We start from the raw sequence: 11,587 nt of genomic DNA on the forward strand, positions 1-11,587 counted from the left end.
AATTTGGGGCACATTTTCAGGTATTTTCTATTTCAAGTCAAGTAATACATAAATGCATGTTTAAATACTCATGCTAATAACCATTTCCTACATATTATTTTACCAGGCAGTTAAGTGAGAGGATCTCGGCTCGCTGGGCGTCGCTGAGGGGGCGCTGCACCTCCGAGTGCGTGCGGATCTATCTAACCGTAGCCCGCAAGTGGCCCTTTTTTGGAGCCAAACTGTTTGAAGCCGAAGTGCGTGCTTTTTTATTTCTTCATTAACATAGTGACAAAAAAAACCCTTACATCCTCTTTTATATAAAAACCACTGCATTAAATACAGCGCACTCTGTCTGACTCCTGAGGTCAGAGCTCAAGGTTTGCAAGAACTCCATTAAACACTTTTGAGATGAATTGGAACATGCCAGACCTTATCACACACTGTACAGAGTCTGCCCAGTTTTTGGCTGACTGAGCACAAATCCTACATCTAGCTAAACTCCTTCCCAGAAGAATGGATAAGTGAGATTATAATGAGTGAAATTATTAGGTGTCCATACAGTGCAGCAAACTAAATTTAACACAGCAAAATGCAAATCGGGTGCATCTGTGCTTTGAATACTGGCAGACACTCCCTTTGCACACAACTACATACTCTATACTGAATGGCTTTTTTTCTTGTGCAGTGTGTCTCTGTGTATTACCTTTGAGCTCCGTGATGTGTGTGTATATTATCTTTTCATCAAATTTTGAAATGCGAAGTCAAATTTACAGAGTCTAAATGACAAAGTAACAAAGGTGTCTGAGTACTAATTTCTTCTCACTCTATATGCAAGAAAAGAAAAATATATTATTATATATAATCGTTATAGAATGTCCTATATTTCCTTTCCTGTAGCCCAAGTCCCCCTCTTTACTGCAAAGTACACGTGTGCGGATAGCCGTCCATGAGGATGGTTTGAGCGTCTTGGACTTTACATCCATGGTGAGAGGCTATTACCGGTCTTACATTTCCTGTTGATTTTCATCAATAAGTCATTCCTCTCTCTTTTTCTCTCACCTGTTTAGAAACTTCTAGTCTCCTTCCGACATAAGAACATTGTAAAATTTGGTGGTTGTCATCAGGACTTCATGCTGGTGGTGACTCAGCGCTCTGGAAGCAACACAGCCAAGGAAAAGCCTACTGATAAGCATTTGTTTGCCATGAGCGCTTTTAAGGTAAAGAAAAACACCAGAGTAGGAATTCCATTCTTTACTAATTTTGCATTATGTGAGCTGCTTGTACGTGTTTAAACCTGCATATGTTCCTGTGCTTTCTGGGTTCATTCAGATCCGAGAGCTGACACTCCTTATGGCTGGCTACATCAACAGCACCCATCAACAGAAGTCAGCAGCGCACCATCTCTCAGCCCCAGCTCTACTTCTGGCCCAGTGTCAGTCTGGAGAGCAAAACACATCTAAATCCCCTCCTGCGGTGGCACGTGGAAAACCCAGCAAAGGAACCAAACTGCTCTGATGTGCCTTACATTGGTACACACTCTAAAATCTAACCCCTAGATCCTGTTTAATGTCGATTGCACATGGCCTAGGGAACAGGAACTTGAACCTGATTTGCATTTTTGGTGTTACTTTTCTTTGTGATATTAATTCGTTAACCTAGAACAATAGACTTTTTTCTTAGCACGTCTCCTGTAGGTTCAGCTGCTCTGGACAAAATGTCCTAACCAGCATTGCACAAGTGAATAACAGGACTAAATATTGTATAATTTCAAGGAAAACAGAAATGTTGACCAACATTTTTTGTTATTCTAATCATTCCATTGTCAACTAAATGGAGTTGATCCTGGAGTGTCTTCCAAATGTTCTTCCGTACAAACACGTACAGATAGGAAAAGGATAATTAGAGCTCTCTGTGGAGGTTGATCAGGATTTTTTTGTTTTTATGAATGAGAAGCGTTAGCAGGTATATAACAGGGCGGTTCCCTTTTTTTTCTGACTGGGTAGATCATTTCCCATTACTGAAAATTTTAAAGAAAATAGAAAGTGACACAATTGTACACTGAGATTATAAGCCATGTGTGTGTCATGTAGATATGAAGGGACTATAATGTTTCAACTCTAACTATGAACCTATTTATTGTAGAAATGGGAATCTGTTGCTGATTTCCTTTATGTATACACATTTAAATAAATATGTTATAAAAAGAGCATGAATAAGCTTCCTTTTTATATCTGTATTTATAAAAGTATGAACCAAGGCTTTACATTTTTTGAGGAATTTGACATGGAAAAATTGTATGATTTCTATGTAAATATTTTTACATATTGGTAATTTAGAGTAAACTTTAATGGAATAAGATGTTATAGTTCCAGAAATAGATAGATAGGTAGACATGGAGGTGTTGCCTTATGTCTTGTCTCCTAATACATGCCTCTTTTTGTACACCGAAGTAAAATTCGTTTAAAGTATTCTATTGTTTTTCTGTATTATATAAAACGATGACGATTGCTGAGATAATCTAACAGATATTTCCCATAAGCCACTCAGGTTTCAGGTAACCTTGAACAGCAACATTGTTGTACACCTAACGTCCCACCTACGTCTCAACGGATTGGTTCGTTACATTTACCCTCCCATTTCCAAGGAAATACACTGAGAGACATCCCTTTTTCTGGTACGAGTAGAAACTTGACCCACCCAAACCTGTTTGAACTGGCCCCTGAAACTTTACGATGCAGGTTGTGTTGTGGAAAAGAATAAAAAAAAAAAAAAATACATAAAAAAACAAACAAAAAAAAAAAAGCTGGCTAACTGACACCTGTATCATTTTAATGATTCATTATTTGATTATTTCAAATATATACTGTATGAAATAAAACAGCTGCTGCGGCAAGTAGGGTTGAATTAAAGCAATGCGTTTCATTAATTTTTATATTAAGTTTTGAATGCTGAAATTAATTCAGTGACACAGAACAGGATTTACACATGATTTTGATCACGTTTGTTCAGAGCTATGGACATTAGGTTCGATTCAAAGGACTACTGAGAACAAGATTGTCAAATATGGACAAGTTAATTTTTACCCAAAGAGTTAGCCATCAAAGAATTTGCTGTTAAAAGTTAAACACTTGCTATTCAAATGAAATATATCCACTGAAAGGCACAAAGAGAAACCTGGTTTTACATTAAGACAAGTCCACTGTAACACACCTGAACCTGGATGGTCTGGTCTAACCTGATTCTAGTGAGGGTTAGTATCTCAAACTTTAACCTTCAGATCTGAGCTGGGGTTTTTCCATGTGGTTCAATCATTTTGAGTTAAATAAGTAATAAAGTAAAGAAAAGACATGTTTTAAACATTGTTTATCTGGAGACAAATTTTCACTGCAGATGTAAGCCACAGGATTTAAATATGTTGGTTGCTTCACGAGAACAGGTGTGGCACTTCAGCACATTTCTCAACTGAACGAACAGGAAGAGCATTCAGAGCACGCTTTTAACGAAACTGAGGGCTCCAGCTAATGCATTTTTCTGGGACATTCATCCCTTGTTGATTAATAATAGCAAAGACTAGATTATTCCAAAACTATTTAAAATATTTGACATGATTAATGTAACAAACTATAAAATGATCTGCCTTAGTTGGTGCCATTTGCAGGGCTGTAATCACAAGCAGTATGCAAGTGTGGGCATGATAGACCCCCTCACCCTGGTTTCCAATTACATGTCCGTGGTAGAGAGAGAGGGGGGGGGGCTTGTTTTTAAAATGTGAGAACTCAATAGAACTTGTAATGCTGGTTTTCAGTCAGTCATCACAAAGCCTTGGGTCAAGTTTTGCAATCGATGGTGATTAAAACATGTTTGTCTGAAATAAGACTTAATCTACGGGATTATGAAGAGACCATGTAGCATCAAATTTGTTTGCAAAAATAAAGCTCAATGCAAACAGTATCTATGGAATCAGTGAAGGAAGAATGCATAACTTCACCCATCCCCCAAAAAACCTGTAAGGTTTTTCCATAGCACAGTCATATCACACCCAGATATACACCATCTAACCCCCCCCCCAGAAAAAAGAAAACCATTTCCCTGCAGCTAATCACCTATAAAGCACTACAGTTTGCATGTCAGTCTACTCATTAAACTCTGCAGTCTTTGAGCCCCCCCCCAAACATGCAATAGAAGACAGAACTAAGACAAACTTTTTATTAAAAACAATGACACTTAAACTGTACATGTATTATTTAAACCAAATATCTTAACTAGAAATGGCTATATTCAGACAAATCAAGGCAGACATTTCTCCATCCTGATCAGAAGAGAAGCTTCAACCATAAAATCTTAAAGCATGTAACAGGCACTATTTAAAACATTACACAGAAAATGAACACCCCCCCAAAAAAAATTTATACAGCAGATGAGTGCAAGGGACGCCAGAGTTTAAAGACTAACAGTTGCAGGCCTTGGCAGCTTTTATGACATGGTCTCCATCTCTCTGGGCTGTAAAGCAAAACAGGAAAGTTAAGCAAATGAGGGTTTTTAACCACAAAGTCAGGATACTATAAAAAAAAAATAAAACAAATTTAAATACCTGTGCCTTGCTGTATTTGGCCTGCTCCTTCCTCTTGGCAAAAAACTGCAGAAAGTCACAAGAGGGGAAAAGATTAAAAGAAACGTGTTGACAGAATTAAAACACCTAAACCTAAAAGCAGTATTCATACAAATACACAAGAAAAAATAAAAAACATGTTTTACTGACCAGAATAAGGAGGCCAATGAGCAGAATAAAGATTACAACCACAATCACAGCAATCACACCGCCAGTCAGTTTGGACATTGTGAAAGTAGGCGCCTTCTCATCTACATAGTAGACCAGGATGTTCTCCATTTCCACCGGGTTGCCGTTGACGCCGACTGAAAACCCAGTTTGCTCTTTGAAAAGGGGCAAGATTTTCACCTGTAAACAAAAGCACAGTTAATATAAAGCACAACAATTATTTTTTAAAAAGGGGCTAAAGAACCTACATCTTTCTCCAAGTAGTAAGACAAGCGGGGCAGGTCTACAGTACGGTCTCCCATAGGCTTCTTCAGATCGACAACAATCATACGCGCAGCTGGATCATACTGAAATACAAACAGACCAAAATCATATAGTTACTCAAAAGCCTTTAACCTGGACATTAATACTTCTGAAAGTGACCTATAAATCTTACCTCAACTTTATCGACAAAAGATTTGTTGATTGAATAACGGCTTAAAAAGGTGTTTTCGATCCCACTTTGGAACAAACAAGGAAGGTGAGAAAAGTCAGTCAAACTACTACGAAATAATTCAAACGTATTCTTCGAAACAAAACCGAAATTTCAAGAACACATACGTTCTCAGTTGCGTCAGATCAAGCGGGGTAGGTTGATCCTTGTGTTTCAGCTCAAGGCGGATCCAACTAAAGGAAAGACGTGTTTTTAGCAATCGTACTTCAATAAAGAACAAACACAAATGCCAACAAAACAGCACACAGGCAAACATTTAAGTGCTTCTAGAAGGAGGACACTCACTAGGTCTCCACTGGCTCGCACTTCATGTTCTTGTCTGCTTTATCAGTCCGGCGGACACCGGCGCTGTTGACACACCAGCAAGTTTCAGTGTTGTTACACTGGATAGCCTTGAAACGGCCATCATTCTCACAGTCCGGATCATAGATCCCATCGTTGTCCACAAACGCGGTCTCAACTGGCTTCCCACCAAAAGACCTAGTAGAGAGGTTATTCCTCGCACGGTACATCTCGGCCTTCATGAGGAAGCATTTGGGAATCACTGCAAGAGAACACAGCACATTTAGTCACCTAATCCAAACAACAATTCGTTAACAACCCCCACCCCCCGACATTCAAATAAAGATTAACTCACGCAGATCACAGTTGATCGGTTGCTTCACGGCATTGCCAACAAGTAGAGTGCACGTACATGGAGGTCCTTCACAGTTCGCCCATTTCATGGATTTGCAAGTACCTAAGAAAAGGTTGAGAGGGTTTATTTTGTGACCACAGAGAACACGGTCGCGCCTATGGTAGATACTAGGCGCTGAAAAGCCACGGGTGTGGCAGGTCGCAGGAGCCATCTTGAAATCAGGTGCAGCGACAGCGAAACTCCCGCCCCTCCCCCACCACCCCTACCTGCAGGGCCTACCTGCTTCTTTAGCGTTTTACTACTTCAACAAACCAATTTCACAAAATGAGTAAGGAGATAAAACAAACTAATTTTAATCGGCTTTTAACATCTAGTTTATTGGAAGTATAATCTATATCCACATGATAAGCAGGTAATAAAAACAGATCATAAAACAAGTCATAAAAACACTTACATTGTGCTGAAGCGCCAGCAATGAGCGCCAGAAGACACAGAACAATTATATCCCTCATTATGGATGCGAGCTCTAGAAAGAAAGAAAAAAAGATTACTCAAAAACCGTATCAAATGCCATACCGAAGAACAATCTTTCCTTTGGATTAGTTTCCTTGAAAAATCCAAGTATAAAATTCAACTATAATCCAAAAAAAGTATTCCTTTCAGGCATAAAGTTTTTAACCAGAGCACTGTGTAGGTCCTCACCTGATGCGGCTGAACGTTACTAACGCTACCTGCCTGCACTCACTATTATACTGTGGGTCTAAATCGACGTCAGGTGAGTCAGAATGTGGGCGGAGAGACACTTCAAAGGCTCACATCACTTCCTCGTTACCATATATGGCACACAACTCCTGTTTCGGCCTCATCGTCCCTGAGTTTCGTTCAAACTCTCCTTCATTCCCACACATCATGCATTTATTTATTTTTCATTATTGTTGTTATTTTTTTCGTTTCATATGAACAAAACCCATTTTTTTTACGTAGTGATCATCCTACTATAAAATATTCCTTTACCTGATGGAGAAAATGATTGATATTTGATTATATATAAATATTAGTATCTATGAAACACTGAATCATTGCTGCACTTCATACATTTATTTATATTTTTATGTTCTATGTTCCCAGATATAAAATACAGATATAAAAAGGTTTTTCCTCAAAGTGTACCTGAATAAAGCTGATCATTTGTTACTATGAAATACATTTTCATCTGATCGAAACAATTATATATATATATATATATATATATATATATATATATATATATATATATATATATATATATATATATATATATTTATAATCAACAAGTTAACATTTTTTTCAGTATCTATGAAGTGCAGAAACTTTATTAGCCTCATTCATTTTCTCTATTTTTATACTTTCCTTTCCAACAACAACAAAAAAGACATCCTTATATCCATATCTTGATATGATATGTATCATATCTAATAATCATTACAATAATACCAAAAATAATTCCGTAAACAGGCTTCAGAAGCAGGCATTTGTATCTCTTCAAATCATACTCTATTTTGTCGAGGCAACAGCATCAGAAAATCTGATCCATTAAAAGATTTTCTAAAATCAGTCGTTTTTCACACACTCGTACACACACATACCCCCTCCCCCCACCAAAAAAACATCTAAAAACACATCTCTAATTGGTTTAAGAAAATGTAAAACCAATGCGTTCTTGTTTTTTTTAATGATTTGTGTAATCAAAGCTAGTGTTGACTTGTTAGCTAGCCCAGCACACCTTTCAACACTTAAACAGATTAACAAGAAAATACATACATCTTTTTTTACCATAAAAAAAAATGTTGAAATGATTTACCTTAAAGATTTGTTTTTAATACTGTACACATATCAGCCATTTAGGTAACTTCAGCTAATGGTATTGTGTGTGTGTGTGTGTGTGTGTGTGTGTGTGTGTGTGTGTGTGAGTGTGTTTGTGTGTGTGTGTGTGTGTGTGTGTGTGTGTGTGTGTGTGTGTGTGTGTGTGTGTGTTGGTGGTGGGGGGGGGGGGGGGGTTGTGTGTGCTTTGTGGTTATGGTTGTAAGTAAATGAAAGATGCATTTGATCTATATTTAAATGATTTTCCGGCATCTGCTTTCTATTTTTTTGTACTTTAGAACATCTTGTTCAGTTTATTATATTCGATTATGTATCATGATTATTCAATGATTACATAAACATCAGGAAAAGTGTTGAATGCTCCAGTATCATTAAAGGCCCAGTTGTGTGTGAGAATGTGTGAGAAATTTTATGGTAAGAGTTAGGTTTCTATAAAGGTCTATTATTTTCTCTCTGACTAACATGGAATCCAGATACAAACTGGATAGACAAGTTTCGACAAGAGGTGGTGCCCCAGGCGACATGGTTACCTAGGCCTACAAGTTCTATAAGCTTACAATAAGGCATATACATTTAAATTATGAAATTAAAATTGTCCTCCATTTTTTCCACTGTAGTTCAGATCATGACAGTAAAGGTTTTATCACTTTTAGTCCCAGGATATTTGAGTGATTATTGTAAATTTCCCTAACTGACGTCACACTATCAGTTTTCAGATCCAGCACTGAGAACATGAAACCTGACATCACCTCATTTTTATATGCCTCATGTTTATCTACCGAATATTGTTTAAGAAATAATATTAGGCTGTGGTTTCTAAACACGAGAGCAATGGTGGAACAAATACTTCAGTTACTTTAGGACAAGGCAAAGAGAGCTACAAAGATACCGCTGAGTTAAAGTAAATAATTACTTTTATACAGAAAAAGTCATACGGAAACGTCTTCTCGCAGATAAGTCTGATTACATCAGGAGTTTTCACATCATCTGTAGCCAGAGCCCTTTCAAATGTAAAAGTGCTCTGTGTACACTCTCAGGACAGATTTATTTCATGAGCATTAGTTAAATGTGTGAGGGTATTGATTTATCAGAGCCATATTTATTGTGTTGCTTGTTTTTAAACAATAATAATAATAATAATAATAATAATAATAATAATAATAATAATAATAATAATAATGCAGTAAGGAATATTATGACTTTAATAATGTTGGTTGGTGATTTCTCTTGCTCAAAGTAAGAAAGTCAACAAAGCTTCATAAACCATTCCGGTCACCAAACAATTCACATTTCAGGTCCCATTACAAAATAATTCTAAACTTAAAAAGAAAAGGTGAAAGTCCTACAAATGTCACGATTAGTACAACACATTGAAAGTTACTTACTTAATTATTATGATTTAGTAATAACAAAAGATTATTTATTAAAATAAAGAATTGTTCTATTTTTATTTTTTTACATTATGGTCAATAAATGAACCTTTAAAGAAATGCTGCATTGTCAACTAAGCATGTTAACCTATTTCTATTTTCAAAACTGTAATATTTTATTTTTATGGTCATTAGGGACATCAAAGTCATGAGAGCCATGGTTAATTCTGACCTTCAGTGGTTGTTTAATGCTCCCACTTCATTTAATATAGCAGTATTTAATGGTCCAGGTGTCCTTTTTGTTGTTGAAAGGACTGACAATTCAGGACTGACTTCTTCTTCTTCTTCTTCTTTCGGCTGCTCCCATTAGGGGTCGCCACAGCGGATCATCCGTCTCCATACCACCCTGTCCTCTATATCTGCCTCTTTTACACCAACTACCTGCATGTCTTCCCTCACCACATCCATGAACCTCCTCCTTGGCCTTCCTCTTTTCCTCCTACCTGGTGGCTCCATCTTCAGCATTTTTCTACCAATATAATTCATGTCCCTTCTCTGCACATGTCCAAACCATCTCAATCTCGCCTCCCTCACCTTGTCACCAAAACATCCTACATGTGCTGTCCCTCTAATAAACTCATTTCCAATCTTGTCCATCCTCGTCACTCCCAACGAAAACCTCAACATCTTCAGCTCTGCTACCTCCAGCTCCACCTCCTGTCTTTTACTCAATGCCACTGTCTCTAATCCATACAACATCGCAGGTCTCACCACAGTCCTATAAACTTTCCCTTTCATTCTTGCAGATACTCTTCTATCACAAATCAATCCGGTCACTCTTCTCCACCCACTCCACCCTGCCTGCACTCTTTTCTTTACTTCCCTAACACACTCTCCATTACTTTGCACTGTTGACCCCAGGTACCTGAACTCCTCCACCTTCTCCACCTCTTCTCCCTGCAACCGCATCACTCCACTGCCCTCCCTCTCATTCACACACATGTACTCTGTCTTACTCGTACTGACTTTCATTCCCCTTCTCTCCAGCGCATATCTCCACCTCTTCAGGCTCTTCTTAACCTGCTCTCTACTCTCACCACAAATCACAATATCATCTGCAAACATCATAGTCCAGGGAGACTCCTGTCTGACCTCGTCCGTCAACCTGTCCATCACCACTGCAAACAGGAAAGGGCTCAGGGCCGATCCTTGATGCATTCCAACCTTCACCCTGAACCAGTCTGTCGTACCTACTGCACACTTTACTGCCGTCACACTGTCCTCATACATGTCCTGCACCACCCTCACATACTTCTCTGACACACCTGACTTCCTCATACAATACCACAACTCCTCTCTCGGCACCCTGTCGTATGCTTTCTCTAAATCCACAAATACACAATGCAGCTCCTTCTGTCCTTCTCTATACTTCTCCATCAACATCCTTAAAGCAAATAAGGCATCTGTGGTGCTCTTCCTCGGCATGAAACCATACTGTTGCTCACAGATGGTCACCTCTTCTCTCAACCTGGCTTCCACTACTCTTTCCCATAACTTCATGGTGTGACTGATCAACTTAATTCCCCTGTAGTTACTGCAGGTCTGCACATCTCCCTTATGCTTAAAGATCGGTACCAGCACACTCCTTCTCCATTCCTCAGGCATTCTCTCCCCTTCCAGAATCCTGTTAAACAATCTGGTTAAAAACTCCACTGCCATCTCTCCTAAACATCTCCACGCTTCTACCGGTATGTCATCTGGTCCAACCGACTTTCCATTCTTCATCCTCTTTTAATCGCTGCTCTCACTTCCTCCTTACTAATCCTATCTACATCCTGTTTCACCAACTCCACATCCTCCAACCTTCTCTCTCTCTGATTTTCCTCATTCATCAGCTGCTCAAAATACTCCCTCCATCTTCTCAACACACTCTCCTCACTAGTCAACACATTTCCCTCTCCATCCTTTATTGCTCTAACTTGCAGTACATCCTTCCCAGCTCGGTCCCTCTGCTTGGCCAATCGGTATAAATCCTTTTCTCCTTCCTTAGTGTCCAACCTCTTATACAGTTCCTCATATGCCTTTTCCTTGGCTTTCGCCACATCCCTTTTAACCTGCTGCCGCATCTCCTTGTACTCCTGCCTACTTTTCTCATCACTCTGTCGATCCCACTTCTGTTTTGCCAACCTCTTTCCCCTAATGCTCTCCTGCACTTCCTCATTCCAACACCATGTTTCTCTGTCTTCCTTTCTATTTCCAGATGTCACACCAAGTACTTTTCTACCTGCCTCCCTCATCACTCCTGCAGTAGTTACCCAATCATCCAGCATCTCTTCACCACCACCGAGCCCCTGTCTGACCTCTTTCCTGAACCTCACACTACAGTCTTCCTCCTTCAGCTTCCACCATCTTATTCTTCTTTTTGTCCTCACTCTCCCCCTATTCATCTTCACCTCCAAAACCATCCT

The 11,587-nt window shown here is 38.8% G+C and overlaps 2 protein-coding genes across 3 annotated transcripts in view; one reads left to right on the forward strand and one right to left on the reverse strand.

Annotated features, from left to right (window-relative positions):
- Positions 1-4,370, forward strand: part of plekhh2 (pleckstrin homology domain containing, family H (with MyTH4 domain) member 2) — a 40,235-nt gene extending 35,865 nt beyond the window's left edge. For both annotated transcript variants that reach the window (XM_083539863.1, XM_083539864.1), the window contains 4 exons: positions 107-236; positions 880-966; positions 1,050-1,199; positions 1,312-4,370. In XM_083539863.1, coding sequence (XP_083395989.1) covers positions 107-236; positions 880-966; positions 1,050-1,199; positions 1,312-1,497 — 553 coding nt within the window. In that variant the 3' untranslated portion in view covers positions 1,498-4,370. The remainder of the gene's footprint in view (positions 1-106; positions 237-879; positions 967-1,049; positions 1,200-1,311) is intronic.
- Positions 4,175-6,638, reverse strand: epcam (epithelial cell adhesion molecule). The gene is made up of 10 exons (XM_083540092.1): positions 6,592-6,638; positions 6,344-6,415; positions 5,890-5,991; positions 5,538-5,796; positions 5,360-5,425; positions 5,196-5,259; positions 5,008-5,106; positions 4,742-4,939; positions 4,574-4,618; positions 4,175-4,482 (listed from the first exon to the last, which is right to left on the reverse strand). The coding sequence occupies exons 2-10, from the start codon at positions 6,399-6,401 to the stop codon at positions 4,456-4,458; spliced, it is 918 nt and encodes a 305-aa protein (XP_083396218.1). The 5' UTR covers positions 6,402-6,415; positions 6,592-6,638; the 3' UTR covers positions 4,175-4,455.
- Between the last annotated feature and the right edge of the window lie 4,949 nt (positions 6,639-11,587).

This window comes from Silurus aristotelis (genome assembly GCF_946808225.1).
Source record: "Silurus aristotelis genome assembly, chromosome: 4".
Taxonomy (NCBI): domain Eukaryota; kingdom Metazoa; phylum Chordata; class Actinopteri; order Siluriformes; family Siluridae; genus Silurus; species Silurus aristotelis.

Excerpts from the sequence above, each read along its gene's own strand:
- epcam (XM_083540092.1), bottom strand. The coding sequence starts at position 6,401 with ATGAGGGATATAATTGTTCTGTGTCTTCTGGCGCTCATTGCTGGCGCT. Across the intron at positions 5,426-5,537 it reads TGCGAGCCAGTGGAGACCTA|TTGGATCCGCCTTGAGCTGA; the intron begins GTGAGTGTCCTC and ends TCTTTCCTTTAG. Across the intron at positions 4,619-4,741 it reads TCATTGGCCTCCTTATTCTG|TTTTTTGCCAAGAGGAAGGA; the intron begins GTCAGTAAAACA and ends GACTTTCTGCAG.